This window comes from Haliotis rubra, unplaced genomic scaffold (assembly GCF_003918875.1).
Source record: "Haliotis rubra isolate DU_JTF1 unplaced genomic scaffold, ASM391887v1 Scf714, whole genome shotgun sequence".
Classification (NCBI taxonomy): domain Eukaryota; kingdom Metazoa; phylum Mollusca; class Gastropoda; order Lepetellida; family Haliotidae; genus Haliotis; species Haliotis rubra.
The window spans coordinates 386,327-405,042 of record NW_025767429.1 but is presented as its reverse complement, the minus strand read 5'-3'; the positions used below and the strand labels follow the sequence as shown (position 1 = coordinate 405,042).

The 18,716-nt window shown below is 44.6% G+C and overlaps 1 protein-coding gene across 2 annotated transcripts; it reads right to left on the bottom strand.

The window, feature by feature from the left end:
- Nucleotides 1-1,735: 1,735 nt before the first annotated feature.
- LOC124259228 (deleted in malignant brain tumors 1 protein-like) lies at nucleotides 1,736-17,790 on the bottom strand. 2 transcript variants are annotated; one of them, XR_006893781.1, is made up of 11 exons: nucleotides 17,718-17,790; nucleotides 17,168-17,276; nucleotides 16,274-16,421; nucleotides 15,254-15,432; nucleotides 14,828-14,972; nucleotides 13,902-14,083; nucleotides 12,797-12,947; nucleotides 9,839-10,011; nucleotides 9,104-9,250; nucleotides 6,018-6,181; nucleotides 5,393-5,495 (listed from the first exon to the last, which is right to left on the bottom strand). XR_006893781.1 is itself a non-coding variant. In XM_046693340.1 (9 exons), exons 1-9 carry the CDS (start codon nucleotides 7,578-7,580, stop codon nucleotides 1,784-1,786), a joined length of 1,602 nt encoding a protein of 533 aa, XP_046549296.1. In that variant the 5' UTR covers nucleotides 7,581-7,609; the 3' UTR covers nucleotides 1,736-1,783. The 2 variants fall into 2 exon arrangements, 1 of the variants encoding a protein (XP_046549296.1); XM_046693340.1 differs by lacking the exons at nucleotides 9,104-9,250; nucleotides 9,839-10,011; nucleotides 12,797-12,947; ... (4 more) ...; nucleotides 17,168-17,276; nucleotides 17,718-17,790 and adding exons at nucleotides 1,736-2,030; nucleotides 2,668-2,927; nucleotides 3,122-3,244; ... (2 more) ...; nucleotides 6,749-6,893; nucleotides 7,433-7,609 and having other exon boundaries at nucleotides 5,326-5,495.
- Between the last annotated feature and the right edge of the window lie 926 nt (nucleotides 17,791-18,716).

Below are 18,716 nucleotides of genomic sequence, written 5' to 3'. Positions count from 1 at the left end.
CACGACTGTATTGTCAGGTGTAAGGCAAGGGTGTGGTGAAAATCGAGTCTGTTGTTTTCCGAAATATAGATAATGTATAGCAGTGTTGAGACTAGGAATCTTTGATCAGATCAATATCTTGGAGACTTTACCGTTGTTGGCAACTAATCTTTGTTAAACAGACACGCACGCCTTCATGGTTGTTTCATCCCAATGTGTATTCTATTTGATAGCATTGTATTGTGAGTGTGCGTGTCCTATCTATAACGATGTTTTATGTGGGTACCCGGTGGGATAAGTCATGACTAATAACCTTCCAGCGCCTCGCAGGCAGCTTGGGTTATCCGGGGTAATAATAATCAGATTGCCTGTTAGCGCTTTGAGCATGTGCCTTGTACGTGGAAAAGGCGCGTTATTAATTCATAATTAATTATTATGATGTCATCAGGTTAACGGACCGCCTCCGTGGTGTAGTGGTTAGAGCCTCCGCCTGGAGAGCGGAATGTCGCGGGTTCGATCCCCGGCCGCTTCATTCTAAAAGACGTTAAAGTAGGGTACTTGTGGTACAACAAGGACTGGTCGGCTCGGGTCAATATAATGTGTCTGAGTTGGGTATTCATGCTTCACTGCGGCATGGTATCTCAGTGAGCTAGCACTATAAAACCAGCTTAAGTCTGGACTAGTACAAGCAGCCACACATACACACACATGCACATCGCCATATAAGCGAAATATTCTTGATTGCGACGTTAAACCCCATTTCACCTCACCTCACCTCACCTCACCTCACCTCACCTCACCTCACCTCACCTCACCTCATCAGGTCAACCCAGTCTCACCAGTATCGTCTCCACAAAGCAACTCGATTCGAGTTTTTTTAACTAAAATCAGGCCCTCAACGTACCCTACCTACGTACAGTTTTGATGATCGACTATCAGGTAGTCCGATTCCACAGTGGATGGGAGCAGCCCACTGGTACGAGCATGACTTCGTATTTGGTTGGGTTCTGGAACAGTCACGATCAGCCTGGGGCTATTGCATAGAACCCCCAACCCGCTGTAACCATTATGCTCCACCAACGCCCTGTTGTGTTTCAGAAGCACCGGAGTTTAGTTTTACGCCGCATTCAGCAATATTCCAGCTATATGGCGGCGGTCTGCAAATAATTGAGTCTGGACCAGAAAGCCAGTGATCAACAGCATAAGCATCGATCTACGCGTTTAGGAACCGATGACATGTGTCAACCAAGTCGGCGCGCCTGACCACCAGGGGGCACTGCACAGAGGATGATACTACAGTATCATAACAATCATAATAATCAGTGGAAGTAAACAATTTCAAAGAATATTGCTAAAAGCGGCGTACAATTAATCCCACTCACCCAGTTTATAAGATAGGGCTGTTTTAAAGTGTTTATGATTAGATTACGTGTTTGTTCATTGTCTATGGATATCGGTACTGATTTTGTCAAGCACCAAATCCCGTCTGCAACAATTGCTTGTCTTACCAATACTTGCTATTCTTCGAATATTGAAATCTGTTTTTGCTGATGCTCGTGACTGTTCATTATCTGGGACTGATCTTCTTCGATTTTAAAATATTGATTTGTTTTCTCAATTGTGGGTAAAGAATATAAGATATTAATCATATCACATTCTGTTTAAGTTTTCCTGCCAAGAGCAGTTATTGTACAACAGTAAATATATTCCCTGTGGCACCTGTAAACGTGCACCACAAACATTCCTGAACCCTGGATAGCTTTTATCGTATCTTTATTTCACGTACTGAAAATGAGAGCCAATTTCACACAATCTGAAGCCGTTTTGACACGGTATAGTCCGTGCCCACCATGTTGGAGATGTGGCGTTTGCTGACCAGGGTGTTGCACTTCCAGTTGCACGCGCTAGTGACGTCACCTGGTGTACAGAATTTGACGTCACAGGAGAGATAGACTGTGCTGTACCCGGCGTAGAACTCAAATGCCTTGAAGTGGAACAGTGTGGTGGTAGGGTCCTCGAACACGACGTGAGTTTCCTTGTCCGACGAGCACCTGCAAAGTACAACATCCAGTGTTTGGCAGAATCAGCCTTGACTGACTGAGTTTAGTTTCACGCCGCTTTTAGCAATATTCCAGCTATATCACGGAGGGGGACACCAGAAATGGGCTTAACACATTGTGCCCATGTGGGGAATCGAACCCGTGTCTTCGGCGTGACGAGCCAACGTCTTGAACCACTACAGCTACCCTACCGCCCCAATCAGCGTTGAAGTAGCGACAAAGGGACCCTTTGTGAAACATTGGCAAAATATTCAGAAATTGATTTTGACTTTTACAAACATGTAATGAAAGTCGTCACCACCATGTAATGTGGAAATGACTTCCTCGACAAAACTTTTCCACTTGGAGTCTTACTACACTACAGGTGAATTTACTGTACAAAAAGTTTAAACTTTAAATGTTAGCCTTTTTAACTTCCTGGTCAGTGTCAGCGAGCCATATCGGACAACACTTCATCGTTTACCCAGGTAGTTATGACACTTTCTATGGGTACGGACTTCTGTATTTTAGTGACTTGTTGGCGTTTTCTTCTACAACTTCTTCATAAATCACTTTGAAAGTAGTTTCTCATCTTCATGTAATCTATAGTGTTGCAAGATCTGACGAAACATTGAGATCTTCAACTTACCCATAACGCACCAATGCGTATGTTATAGTTGAATTTGGATCTGGTTTGCCGACACAGTTCTGTAACCTCATAGAGACGTTCCAGTTGCCCTTCAGGTTGACCTTGACGTAAAGGTCATCTCCAAGCTTGGCTCTGATTGGATCAAACCTCATCTCGGTGCTGAGCGTGGAGTCGTTGTACAGGTGGATTTCGGCCGAGTAATCAGATGACAGATTCCGGAGGTAGTTGAACTCGTTGTTGACGCTGTACTGCTGGCTGATCTGGAGGAATCGAAGAGAAGAGAAGAGATTTAGAAGTCACAACTAATATTTTTCAACGGTTCTATCTCATTGCACCAAGAACACAAAGCACACCACAGAGAGAGAGGGAGGGAGAAAGAGAAGGAGGGAGAGGGAGAGAGAGGGGAAAGAGACAGAGAGGGGGGGGGGGGAAGGACGAAGGAAGGAAAACTGACCTTTCTCTCCCTGACAAAGGCACACTCCATGTCCACCCTCCATCGATGTTCCCTGACGATGGGACCACTACCAATCTCCTTGTAGATCAGGGCGTTACGGTACGTCACGTACGTCGGGTCAATCTGCAGAAATACAACTCATCCTCATATATACACGTCCCGTGTCCTTATTTCAAATGGGAGACCTGCGTGAAAAAAATACTTCCTATTAAAAATCTTTAAGAGTTGGCACTGGTGCGAACCTTTATGTTTCTAATATAATAATTATAATTCGAATTCAACGATTTGACACCTGGCTTCAGTTAACTGGCACAGCGAAGGAAAACCTGGAGAGTATTCTCCCTTTGCTAATTGTACCTGTTACCGTTAATTAGTTATGCGCGGCATAAATATTACAGCGTAATATTACCTCTAGTTAGAGAGAAATCAAGTATTTATAAGTGTCAGTTATTTAGACATTTTCAATGTACAACTTTGATTTATGTGATAGAGCGATATGAGTATATATTGCTTCTTTGTTATGAATAGTACGATATTACGTCATACATTGTTCATGACGTCACACATTGACAATGTGATGTTATCAATGTGTGACGTCATGTTGACGTCAATAACGTTTCTTTGTTATTTGTATTGTGCATTTTCTTGTAAAGACAAGGATAATATGGAGAATAACCTGCTCGAAACTTTGATAATGCCTTTAGTTTACGGAAAGACAGTAATTCCTCATAGCTCTGATCCTATTCTGCTTCAGACCAATACAACCACGCTTTCCCCGTTCATTATTCCTCACCACTTACCGCTCTGTTGGTGTAGCACTGGGAATGGGGGTTATTGATGCTCCAAGTGTCTCCAGCGTAAGATCCCGTGCAGCCCTCGTTAACCAGCGAGATGTAGGCGGGATTTGTATCAGGGTACAGCCATCTTAGTTGCGTGATGTTGACCTTGATGTTCATCGCGGCGTCGGAGCAGGTCAAGGACACCGTGCTCTCCAAGGTCACAGCTGCAGGATTGAATTGATAGATTAATCGAGTGACGTCGTGGAAAAATATACACAAATGCAATAGTTTTTTCCGCAAATGTCAACTTAACACTGGTTGAGGAGACAGGAACATAAACTGACGTAAAAAAGAAAGTATACACCTGGTGGTTTGGGATGACATTCCTAGAAACGACGTAAATATTTTTGAAAGTGTTTTTATTGTGACTTACGGGTTACAAACGTAGGGTACGTGCTGACAAAACACAGGGTGTGTAGTTTCATTTGTACGTCAGTTCATTAATATTATGAGCCTTATCACCAGCTTCAGTACTTTTGCCTTCTCTATACACAACCCAGACACCGAACAGATATTTACAGGATCTCTTCGAAGCCACCAAGAATTTTCCGAAACATATGAAGACTCCCCAAAATTTCTGCCTTCTGTATGCCCTCATTGTCAGAAAGGCTGCATTCACAATGGAAAACCCGTCCCTCTTCTAATTTGCGCCTTTGGATTATTGTTACAATCATTTTTACTTTTGTATTCAACCACCTCGCTAGGGTTATATGCTACATCCAACATTCTTTATAATTCATGAATATTAACTATATTAATACCTCCGCATATTGCATACATATCCTGAGCCGGTGAGATTGTTCATTGCTGCGTTTCTAAAAGGAACGATGTCCCAGAGTATATAAAGTTATGTCCTTACCTTCCCATCTGATGTAAAACGTCCTTGCCCCACAACACTGGGACTTGAACCTGATGTAGATGTCCTTGTTGAAGAGATGTACTCCCGGCACGGCGCCGCCTTTGTAGACGCCAACAGGCGATGACAAGGGATCTTCCTTGATCTGTGCAACAAACCCAAGATGGATGAGGGACAGTTGTTTATATGAAAAGGATGATAATTCTTTTTTAAGAATAGTATAAGCGAAGGTCCGACATGTCGCTTGCTTCCTACATTGTACCCATGTTTCGAACCCGGGTTTGTTGTTTAGGCTACCCCACCGCTCGTTTGTTGTTTAACGCTGCACTCAGCAATTGTGCAGTTGTATGACGGGGTCTATAAATAATCGTGTCTGGAACACAGTGATTAATGCATCACCCGGGCCTACATGCCTGACCACCCGATCCCGTTAGTCGCGTCTTACGACAAGCATGGGTTGTTGAAGACCAATTCTAACCCGGATCTTCACGGATGTGTCTGTACTGTACCTCTATCAGGTCATTGGCCGACAGTTTGAAATTTGTAAACCAGAGCTTGTAGCGCTGAGCTGGACCCTTGGGGCTGATGCGGTACAGACAGTCAGTGTTGTCGGAGGCGCTGCCTGGGTACCCGGGAGAAGGAATGCTGCCCGACTCCGATGTGTAGGTGTCTCCGCAACCTGGGAAGAAACGAACACAGTGGAACCCAAGGAGTAGTCGGCGTGACGAGCGAACGCTTTAACCACTAGTATGAGTGAGTTTAGTTTTACGCCGCTTGGGGCACCAGAAATATGCTTCACACATAGTACCCATGTGGGGAATCGAGTCCAGGTATTCGGCGTGACGAGCTAACGCTTTAACCACAAGGCTACCCCACCGCCCCCTTAGGAGTATGATCAATAAAGTTCTACACACATGATATGTGTATGTGTGCGTTAGTGTGCATGTGTTCTTGTGGGTTGATATATGCTTGTGCCTGGTGTTTATTCAATTACTCAGTAACATTCCAGTAATTTAATGCAGGAACACCAGAAATGATCTTCACACATTGTACCCATGTGAGGAATCGAACCCGAATTTTCGCGAACTCTTTCACCACCAGGCTACACCACCGTCCCTTTCCACAAGTAAGTCGACCACCCGTGTCCCTCTGAGCACAGATTGCTTGCCCCTAAAGGAATCTGATAAAAACCCTAACTCACTGAAACACCGTATTGCGGCATGGACGGACTTGGTGTTGACGACTGGAGCGGAGATGGTACACTGTGCTACGTGCTGCCTCGCTCCTGAGCACGATAACGTGGAGATGGTTCTGTTGGTGCCTCTCCCGAACGTGTTGCCAGGCAACACCTGTGGCTTGGTGTTCCTGAAATATGCGTCATCTGTATGTACCAATCTGTTATACATTGCTTTATTCACAGAATTTCCATCACTTTAACCCAAAAGAATATGTTTCGGTAGTTAATGGAGATTTCTTATTCTCTGGTATTGTCGTTTACAAAAATGCGTTTCCTACTTTGCCTTTAAGGTGAAATTGGGTTTTACGTCGTGCTTGAGAATATTTTTCGCTCATATGACGAGTGCATGCGTGTGTATGTGTATGTGTGGCTGCTTGTACTAGCCCAGACTTAAGCTGGGGCGGACGCTCTGACCACTACACCACGGAGGCGGTCACTTTGCCTTTAAGAGTGGTGAGTGGAGTATAGCTATATATTCCAGCAATATTATGCGGGGGACACCAGAAATGGGTTTCACGCATTGTATATATGTTGCGAAATGAACCCGGGTCTTCGGTGTGACGAGCGAACGCCTAAACCACTACGATACCCCACCGCCCCTTCGCCTTCAAGAGAAGCAAATACATGTCGAGATAAGTTATCCGAAAAACCATTTTCTCTAACAAAACCCAGGTGCCAAAACGGTGTGTCCTCACTGGTATCCAACAGAAGCACACAGGGCAGAGGCTTCTTCGGTCTGAACGGAGCTGTTTTCCACGGCCGCCCACGATCCAGATTGTAGAATCTCCACAAGACCTTCCTGAGGCTTGGTGCCACCAGTCAGCTGGACTTTGATGCCACCTGGAACCAAGGCATGCATGTATGGATGATGGAGTCCTTGGCAAGAGTGTATGTAGTTTGTTGTAAGTGTGATCAGAGTCGGACTAAACATTCCACAGAACAGTTATATCACGGCCTGTCAGCTCCTAGAAAGGCTAAGGGATGTAAATTTGATCGAATTGTCGAAATCGCGTTGCTTTGAATATTTGGCAGCATTTACCTTTCGAATGTGAAGGCTGTATTACCGCTGATAGCTGAAATCACATTTGAGTGAGTGAGTGAGTGAGTGAGTGAGTGAGTGAGTGAGCGTGCGTGCGTGCGTGCGTGCGTGCGTGCGTGCGTGCGTGAGTGCGTGAGTGAGTGAGTGAGTGAGTGAGTGAGTGAGTGAGTGAGTGTTTTACGCTTCTTTTAGCAAAATTCCAACAGCGAGGGACACCAGAAATTGGCTTCACACATTGTACGCGGGACTTCGGCGCGACGAGCGAATGTTTTAACCACCGCCCCTGAAATCCCATGATGGAACAAGGCCTACATATACTGTCAGTGGGTGGCTTGGTTACCTGAGCAGTCTATAGCAGCGGTGGTAGGAGGGAACACTCCACAGTCATAACTGTGTCTCATCCAGTAGCCCGGGCACTGGGCCAGGTTCGTCTCGTTGCCGTGACACGTCAGGCGGTTCAGGAGGACTCGTAAACTTCCCTCCGGCATCGGACTCTTCACCGCTCCGCCGTACCTGACATATCGGCATGCCCTACCAACCGTGACTGCCACACAAATACCAGGTTTGAGGAGAGTGTCAGCTCAAACGATTAGGAACCGTCTGAAAGAAGCGGGTTTACGTGCCTGCAGACCAGTTGTTGGACCTGTACTACGCCCCTACATCGACGCCGACGACTCCAGGTGGTGCAACAAACGTAAGGATACGGACTTTACAAAACTGGAGGCGAATCTGGTTTTCTGATGAATCACGTTTTCTTTTTGCAACGTCACGACGGAAGACAGCGTCTGTATAGGAGACGTCATAAACGTTTTGCGCCCATCTGCGTCCGACAGGTGGACAGATTTGGCGGAGAAAGCGTCATGGTTTGGGGAACCATCTCATACAACCAGAAATCAGACTTGGTGATCGTTCCAGGGAACCTGACAGCCCAACGTTACATCAACCACGTGTTAGAGCTTCACCTTCTCCCGATTATTGACCAACAGACACAGATTTGTCAACGGGACAACGCCCGGCCTCATACTGCACGTGCAACAAATGAACTTTCTGCAGAATTCCAACGTCAATGTCGTGCCATGACCCTCTAAATCCACCAGACCTCAACCCTATTGAACACCTGTGGGATACTCTGGATCGACGCGTACGTCAACGTCAGCCGCCGCCACAGACGCTGCAACAGCTCGACGTTGCACTGCAGGAGGAGGGAGAGCCATTCCCCAGGAAAGAATCCGGCGTCTTATCCGTTCTTGTCCAAGGAGATGCCGTGCAGTGATTGCAGCGCGTGGTGCTCATACGAGCTACTGAGAAAGACGCCCCTGGTGACAAACTGGTGTCTGTGAGATGACTTTTGAAATGACAATTTTGAACATGCCCATCTGGGTTATTATTCTGCCAAATTTCAGACTTCTGTCTTAAATAATAAAAATGCCGTGTCGTCCTAAAACTTCAGATCAAAATCTCTAAAATACAGGGTTGCGTTTCTTTTTTGACAGAGTTTACTAGCCCAGACTTAAGCTGGATTTATAGTGCTAGCCCACTGAGATACCATGCCGCAGTGAAGCATGAATACCCCACTCAGACACATTATACTCTGAGCCGACCAGTCCTTGTTGTACCCATTAATGCCGAGCGCCAGGCAGGGACCAACAAGTACCATATTTTAACGTCTTTTGGTATGACGCGGTTGGGGATCGAACCCGCGACCTTCCGCTCTCCGGGCGGACGCTCTAACCACTACACCACGGAGGCGGTCACTTTGCCTTTAAGAGTGATTGAGTGAGTATAGCTATATATTCCAGCAATATCATGCGGGGACACCAGAAATGGGTTTCACACATTGTATCTATGTGGGATTTGAACCCGGGTCTTCGGTGTGACGAGCGAACGCTTAAACCACTAGGATACCCCCACCGCCCCTTCGCCTTTAAGTGAAGCAAATACATGTCGAGATAAGTTATCCGAAAACCATTTTCTCTAACAAAATCCAGGTGCCAAAACGGTGAGTCCTCACTGGGTATCCAACAGAGGCACACAGGGCCAGAGGCTTCTTCAGTCTGTACGGAGCTGTTTTCCACGGCCGCCCACGATCCAGATTGTAGAATCTCCACAAGACCTTCCTGAGGCTTGGTGCCACCAGTCAGCTGGACTTTGATGCCACCTGGAACCAAGGCAGGCATGTATGGATGATGGAGTCCTTGGCAAGAGTGTATGTAGTTTGTTGTGTGATCAGAGTCGGACTTATATATATTCCACCGAACAGTTATATCACGGCCTGCCAGCTCCTAGAAAGGCTAAGGGATGTAAATTTGATCGAATTGTCGAAATCGCGTTGCTTTGAATATTTGGCAGCATTTACCTTTCGAATGTGAAGGCTGTATTACCGCTGATAGCTGAAATCACATTTGAGTGAGTGAGTGAAGAGTGAGTGAGTGAGTGAGTGCGTGAGTGAGTAAGTGAGTGAGTGAGTGAGTGAGTGAGTGAGTGAGTGAAGTGAGTGGGTGGGTGGGTGAGTGAGTGAGTGGTGAGGTGAGTGGTCGGTGGGTGAGTGAGTGAGTGAGTGAGGAGGAGGTGAGTGAGTGGAGTTTACGCTTCTTTTAGCAAAATTCCAACAGCGAGGGACACCAGAAATTGGCTTCACACATTGTACGCGGGACTTCGGCGCGACGAGCGAATGTTTTAACCACCGCCCCTGAAATCCCATGATGGAACAAGGCCTACATATACTGTCAGCGGGTGGCTTGGTTACCTGAGCAGTCTATAGCAGCGGTGGTAGGAGGGAACACTCCACAGTCATAACTGTGTCTCATCCAGTAGCCCGGGCACTGGGCCAGGTTCGTCTCGTTGCCGTGACACGTCAGGCGGTTCAGGAGGACTCGTAAACTTCCCTCCGGCATCGGACTCTTCACCGCTCCGCCGTACCTGACATAAAGTCAGAAGTAACGGAACATAAAAACTCCGCAGTACCTTGCACATGGTGGTTATACTCAGGGAAAGAAGTAACGGAACATCAACCCTCCCCGTACCTGGCACATGGGGAGTATACTGAAGACAGCACATAACGGATCACATCAGACCCATCAACCCTCCGCCGTACGTGTCATAGGGAATATACTGCGAAGGAGCCCAGCACATAACGGATCACATCAGACCCATCAACCCTCCACCGTATTACGTGTCATGGGAATATACAGAAGACGGCGCATAACGGATCACATCAGACCCATCAACCCTCCACCGTACGTGTCATGGGGAGTATACTGAAGACTGGCACATAACGGATCACATCAGACCCATCATCAACCTCCGCCGTACATGTGTCACATGGGGAGTATACTGAAGACAGCACATAACGGATCACATCAGACCTATCAACCTCCGCCGAACCTGGCACATGGGGAGTATACTAGAGACAGCAAGCCTAACGGATCACATCAGACCCATCAGCCCTCCGCCGTACGTGTCATGGGGAGTATACTGAAGACAGCACATAACGGATCACATCAGACCCATCAACCCTCCACCCGTACGTGTCATGGGGAATATACTGAAGACAGCACATAACGGATCACATCAGACCCATCAACCCTCCACCGTACGTGTCATGGGGAATATACTGAAGACAGCACATAACGGATCACATCAGACCCATCAACCCTCCGCCGTACGTGTCATGGGGAGTATACTGAAGACAGCACATAACGGATCACATCAGACCCATCAACCCTCCGCCGTACGTGTCATGGGGAATATACTAATCGAGAAACAACGCACAACAATAGACACCTCCATTACACACACGACACATGGGGATATACTCATGAAAAAACAAACAAAATAAACACAACATTTTGAACATAAAACCACTAAAACACTATATACAAATAAAATGAATGTATGACTGAGTAGGTGAGTTAACATGTTACATCGCATTGGCAATAGCCAAGAAGTAGCGATGAATGTATAACTGATGTAAAGAATATAGCATTAGTGGCACCTCGTTATTCCGAATTCCTTTTAGTTTGAAAACAATTACTTCCGTAATAATTTGCATCAAAGACCAAATTACGATAATGACAACCCTTCCATGGTTTATACACATTTCTCAGTCCAGTTCTAGAATGGAGTCTCGACAAAGCAACCTATGTTTGTAAAGAGATAAGCTATACGATCACGATGTTAAAGCTAGTCCCAGAACGTGGTGACTTTGTTAAACATGCTTTGTTATTACAATTTCTCGCGTCTGAAGTGCGTAGATCGCTTTGTGAATTGCCGCCTGAAATTACAGTATTTCGCGACCCTAATGGAGACTCGCAGAGCGGTCCAGGTTTATCGTAAAGGTTGCATTGATTTGTCAGGCAAAGGAGACTTGCTTGATTGAATGTCATTGTACGTGGGTTGATGCTAAGAGCTATCAATCACTTCTGGACCCATTGGTCCCTATATGGTTTCTTTCATGTCGCTGACTCGCTGGCCACTGCTGAACAGCGCTAAACATGATATTGATGACGATTCGGAAGGAAAGAAGTGACGGAACATCAAGTCTCCGCCGTACCTGATAAATGGGATTACACTCAGGGAAAGAAGAAACGGAACATCAACCATCCACCGTACCTGACAGGTGGGGAGTATACTCAGGGAAAGAAGTAACGGAACATCAACCCTCCGCCGTACCTGATAAATGGGATTATACTCAGGAAAAGAAGTAACGGAACATCAACCCTCCGCCGAACCTGGCACATGGGGAGTATACTGAAGACAGCACATAACGGATCAAATCAGACCCATCAACCCTCCGCCGTACGTGTCATGGGGAATATACTAATCGAACGAAACAACACAACATATGAGACAACTGTCTCCTCTGCCGCACGCGACACATGAAGTACATACTCATTGAAAGAAACAACGCACCACAATAGACACCTCCGTTCACGACACATGGGGATATACTCATGAAAAAAAATAACAAAATAAACACAACATTTTGAACATAAAAACACTAAAATCACTATATACAAATAAAATGAATGTATGATTGAGTGAGTGAGTTAAAATGTTACATCGCATTGGCAATATTGTAGCCAAGTAGCGATGAATGTATAACTGATGTAAAGTATAGCATTAGTGGCACCTCGTTATTCCGAATTCCTTTAGTTTGAAAACAATTACTTCCGTAATAATTTGCACCAAAGACCACATTACGATAATGACAACCCCTTCCATAGTTTATACACATTTCGCAGTCCGGACTAGAATGGAGTCTCGACAAAGCAACCTATGCTTGTAATGATAAGCTATACGATCGCGATGTTAAGCTAGTCCCAGATCGTGTTGACTGTTAAACATGTCGATTTATTACAATGTCTCGTCCTGAGTGCGTAGATCACCTTGTGGTGCCTCCTGAAATAAACAGTATTTCGAGACCTAATGGAGACTCGCAGAGCGATCCAGGTTTATCGTAAAGGTTGCATTGATTTGTCAGGCTCGGAGACTTGCTTGATTGAATGTCATTGTACGTGGGTTGATGCTCATACTATCAATCACTGGACCGTCTAGCCCTATATGATTTCTTACATGCCGCTGACTCGCTGGCCACTACTGAACAGCGCTAAACATGATGATGACGATTCGGAGATTTTACGTGCGCTTTCCAACATGATGTGTATGTCGCACACGGGGCGTTAAACAATCAAATATGTCGTACCTATATCCCAGGTTGGTACACGTCACTTTGGAGTTGATGCTGGTCCAGCTGTGGCTGCAGGCGGGCGTCCAGGTGTGACGGTAGGTGCTGAACATCTCCACCCGTCCCTCCCAGGGCTGCACCCCGTCCGTCAGACGCACGTACGAGACGGCTACGAAAGGGAAAACAAACTTGTTTAAAGAAAACAGTGTCACACTTTGTATGGCTGCGTCTTTTAAGTTGGATCACAAATGTAATGAATAATTGATTTTTTAATCATTGTTTTACATGTACAATATGACTGTCATCACATAGGCACCGTCTTTATCAGGGCATTCAGTAGGCGAGCAGGTCAAGCGTTCGTTCTTCACACCTGATGGCCCTTAAAAGTACGCCGATCTGAATTGCAGAACTTTCTGCCAAGTGTTCGTCTGATCAGTTTTAAAATGTTTACACTAATCATCCCACCTTCAGCTAATAACATAGCCCTTACATATTTGTAGTTTTATTATGAAGGGAAGTTGTTAAAGCTGATAACTGATAAGGTCAGTGCGGTGGCGCGTGGTCCTGTGCTCAAAGCTCAGGTCACAAATCGGTGAAGTTAAGCAGCGTCGAGCTCGGAGAGTCCTTGGATGGGTGACCGTGTTTGGCAGCTTGACTCCTGAGAGTTTCTAGGACTTCAGTCCTGCCCCACAACGAAGCACTTGTGACACATGTGGTCTCACCTTAGGCAAGTGAGTTTGTTCAAAATTGTCTCTGTTCACCTGGCAGGAAAATGGGTACCCGGTGGAAAAAGTCATATGAGTACCCGGTGGAAAAAGTCATATGACTATAATCTTCTAGCGCCTAACAGGCAGCTGGGGTTATCCGGGGTAAATAATATGCTGTGTCTTGATTGTTAGCGAGTGTGGAGTATGGCGCTATATAAATGGACACATTATATTATTAGTGATTGGTGACCTGTTTAATACTGTGTCGTCGTGATATGGGGTGTTCATTATATCAATCACCGGTTTGTCTGGTGGATATTTTAAATCATAAATCTCATAATACTCATTAAACAAAGTGATGACTGTTGCCATGCAACAAACAAACAAAGCGTCAACACGAGACAAACAACGCTCACACAACAGCCCTGGCTGGCAGCTGATGCCGACGTCCGTGGTATGGTTACACGTCGTGTCGCCGCCGTCAAAGGAGCAGAACGCTAGGTCCGGCTCAGTTCCGCTGCATGTAACGTTTTCCATGTGTACAGGGCCTGTAAACGTCCCGTACGACGACGCCGACACCACAGAAGGATTTGCATGCCTGGAAACATACAGAGGCCGTAAAACGTTTTACACATTATGTTAGGACATTTATCATATGCAGCGAACTGTGTTTATAATAATCTGAAGAAGATTAACTTTTCTACATCATTTCCTGGGAAACAATTTGTTTGTTGAAGGGGAGTACATGGATGGTAAAGCGGAAATAAACAAAATAGTCCCAACTAACGGCTTGAATGAATTCGAAGTGTTATTGCTGTTTTTTCAATTACTGATCATAAGGGTTTATAACGCAATTGTTGCTTATTGAATATTACTTAAACAGAAGCTTCATCCTCGGTAATGCAGGGTATTATGAATCAAGAAGTCATATACATGCCGTACATGCCTCGTGTGTTTGATGTGTAATATGACATATTTTACAATGGCGAGTATATACCTTAACGCAGTAAATGTACTGGAGCTCAGTCGGCGCTCTGACAACTTTGTAGATTGTTTTCTTTTGTAAAGCTTTCAAGCTTTCAGAAATTGGAGAAAAAACCGCATAACACATCTGCTTATTCATAATAGCCAGAGAATCCTAGGTTCGTTGTGATTACGTTTCGTGACTCGTGACTGTACCTTTAATTCTGTTAAATGTCGATCGTAATCCTCACTCACTCACTCACTTACTCACCCACCCACCCACCCACTCTATCACTCACTCACTCACTCACTCACCCACCCACTCTATCACTCACTCACTCACTCTCTCAATCCCTCGCTCACTCACTCACTCACTCACCAGAATCCCAGCTTGTCACAGACCACTCGGGCATCCAGACTGGTGAAGCCGACATTACACACAGAGCCCCACGTGGAGTTTGAAAACACCTCCAGTCTACCCGCGTACAGAGAGGTGCCACCCGTAAGACGCATAGGGGTGTTGGCTGGGTAATATCAGAAACTCAAAAACATTGTATCTGAATGAAACGATCATTTACTGCTTCTCAACAGGAAACTTTAGAATGCTTAGTCTTAAAGGATTAAAACCATCATGTTCACATAAGTGATGTGTTTTGGACATAAAGGATATAAAGTATCACGATTGCGGGATGTAAATAAATAAATGAATATATAAAGAAAGAAACAAACAAAAAAAATGAAACAAAGAAAGGTGATGTATCCGAGCTTATAAATGGTTAAAATTGTGTCCTTGACCCCGACTGACCTTGGCAGTTGACGGCGGCTTGACCCCGAACGCAGACAGATTTATCAACCCAGTTGATCATCCCCTGGACATTGAAGTATGTCAGATTCGGTGCCATAGCAACGGGGGCGTTGGCCATAACGTTATTTTCTAAACTCCCGCCAAAGGCTGTCACTGGACTGCTGTAGCCCTTGACTAGCCTGTCGAGAGACCACACACTGCACTCAGACAAAAATGCATGATACTGTTGCAAGATACGAACAAATATTTTCGGTGAACCTTTCAATGACATGGATGCCGTAAGTACATGATACAGTTGAAAACTAGATTTGCCAAAGTACATCAGACTTGTTTGGGACTCCCGGATAATTATTCGTATAGACTATGACATATCATCAAAATGTTACGTTTCCATTGTGTTCTTTTCATGAAATGCTACACGCAGACGAAACACACGAAACACAGTTTTGTTTACCTAAATAATTAACTACAATACGCTACTTCAAGTGAAAGTTATGCAATGGTATTTTATGAAACAGGCATTGACTCGATGTAACGAGCTTAATTTGTATATTTTCGGTCGTTATCTTTATGGGGTATGTTTATTGCTTCGATCACGATATCGATTATACGCTAACAATAACGATCACGATTAATTCGTATTATTGGTATATGGGCGTGGCGTTTCAGATCCAAATGACCTTCAACTCCAATGTCGAATGTAAGTGGATGAAGGTCGAGTTGGGGTCAGGACTGAATTTCAGCGGTCCGTTCATAGAATTTTCATAGCTATTTAGATCTTTAAGCCTTGTGGAATCTGATTGGTCAATACTGCATGTTCTTTGGCATTGAAGTTGTAAATGTTATACTTAAACATAATTGTGTTGACTGATGACTTTGCTAAAGTATTTCGCTATAATTATGTGAAACAATCAGCCAAACATTGTCAGACAAATGTATATTGTATGGTCAAAGTCAGCATAATCCTTCAGTGATTCTGAAATCTGTATGTAATTTTAAGTTTTCACAGTCATCACTCACTCATTTGGAAAGATGCTCCTGCAGACTACGGTGAGGTCCTGTGTGGTGACGTAGGAGCTGCACATGGCGCCGTATTTACCATCCTGACCCCTGACGAATACCCGACCTTCCCAGGGGTAGGAACCACCCACCAGCTCAGATGACGGGCCTGAAGGTAGGGTACATATAACATCGCCATCATCATCATTATCGTAATACCCGTAGTTTTTTTAATCGTTTTTTATATCAAGAGTGCAATATAGATTGAAAAAATTAGAAAACATGATTTGGTTAATTGTGTAACTTATTTCATGAAATCACCATCATCATCGTCTTCTTCATCATCATCTTCATCATCATCATTTCCACCACCACCATAATCATTGACCATCCCCACTATCATCATTATCATCATCATCATCATCATCATCATCATCATCATCGTTATTAATCAACAAATTCTAACATTCTCCTACATGCGCATTTTCCATCACCAGAGTTCAACCCTTGCACCATATTCTACCGGGTACCCATACACTGCTGAATAATCTGAGACATTTTCCCCGTTTCACTATTGACAGTATTAGATATCAGTGTCATGCCATTATACTCCTCCTAGCCATGTAATAACCACAAGGGCAAAGCATCTGTATCTTAATCCACTTTGAAATGTAACAATGACACACACTGGCTAGTCTGTCACAGAGACCCTGAAGAATGATGTATCCAAGAAAAACCCATTCAAATGTAGAATACATCATTCTAGATTGCCACAGTTTCAGGAGTGTCTGGGCTCCTCTTCATCTTATTATATGAATATAATTTAGGAACCGCTTTTTCTGTAAAATATGTTCATTTCACAGACTAGATGTTAGTCTAATACACTGGCCTGCAGCACTGTACAAGATACTGTACCCGAACCATCTTCATCACTGGTCTCTCTTGATGTCCTGTCGAGGCTCTCATCACTGTTCTGCCTCACTGTCAGGTACACAACCAAACAGCCTACCCAGAGACACCCCACCTGCAACATGAGTGAGTGAGTGAGTTTATTTAACGTCATTTGGACCAGTGTTCGAGTTATATCACATCGTGTCAGCTTGACGAGAGAGGGGAACCGGAAGTGATGGATGTCTAAGGCGTCACTTGTTTTACGCATGAAGGAACACAGGTATTTGCTAGACGAACCTAGAAATCAAATCAGAGCGAAACTAGGACGCGGACCCCCGATTATAGGTTACTGGCACAAGTAAGGGAAGCAACTCTTCTCATGAAATTTCGGTCATGAGACCACAAGGCCGATCGGCGTTTAGGAACAAGGAACACATTTGATAGACAAATGACACTGACTATATATGGTAATGGTCCGAGATATAATCAAGCATGTTGCCATGGTTATAAGATCGATGCAGTACTGAATATGCATGGCGTTGTGAAATAAAGTGTGTTTAAGTGAAATACTCACCAACCCGAGACAATACGTTCGAATCATTATCAAATTGTCCGGCTAATCTGTACCGTTATCGTCAAAGAAGGTGAAGTCTTCTCTATGGTTTTGTTCGCGAAAGTGGCATCGAATTAAACCGTCACAATAAGTCAGCAGAGTCGATCACGTGAATCTACCGCACTGAGTGACGAGCAATTGTGTAGGGGCGGATGTGGGAGTGTGTGTCTGCCTGTGTGCGAGTGTGTGTGTGTGAGTGTGTGAGTGTATGATAATAAGGGTGAGTGAGTCTGAGTGTTTGTGTGTGAGACAGTATGTGTGCGTGCGTGCGTGCGTGTGTGTGTGTGTGTGAGTGAGAAACTAACCAATAAGTGAATCTGATTCAAATCAGATCATTTAAATTCAAAACAACTCTAACTCTAAGTGCGCCTTACAAAAATACCGTCATATTTATTGACTCAAGAACCCATCATTTGAACTGAGTGATGCTTTGGATTCTCCGTCATGAAGCATTCAGTACAACATAGGTTTTGTGTGATTGCCACGCCGATCGCACCGTTTACACACTTATAAGAAACAGACTATAGTAATGAAGCGCGACAACGATAGGAACGCTGCCACCTGTGGCCTCAAGATAAGGTAGCAAGCCAACACCTAGATTATTCTGACCAAATGTATTCATGTTGTCACACGTGTTCCCGGTGTTCCGTGTGTTCCACACGGACCTTGAAGGCGTGTTTCAGGACAAACATAAAAAATAATATATATTTATATTTATATTAAAGACTTCGGGCTTTGTCGTTTCAAGCTCAGATAAGTGCATCTACGGACTTTACCCAGACACAGAAAATGTTTAGCCATATACTTCTCTCAGCAATATATGACTGACTCCTTATACACTGTGCCAATATTAGGACATATAGGGATTGTGCAAAATAACAGATTACATTGCATGCTACGTTGATATTAAACACGCTCCACCAAACCTCCTGTTATTTCATTAATAACACACACAAAATA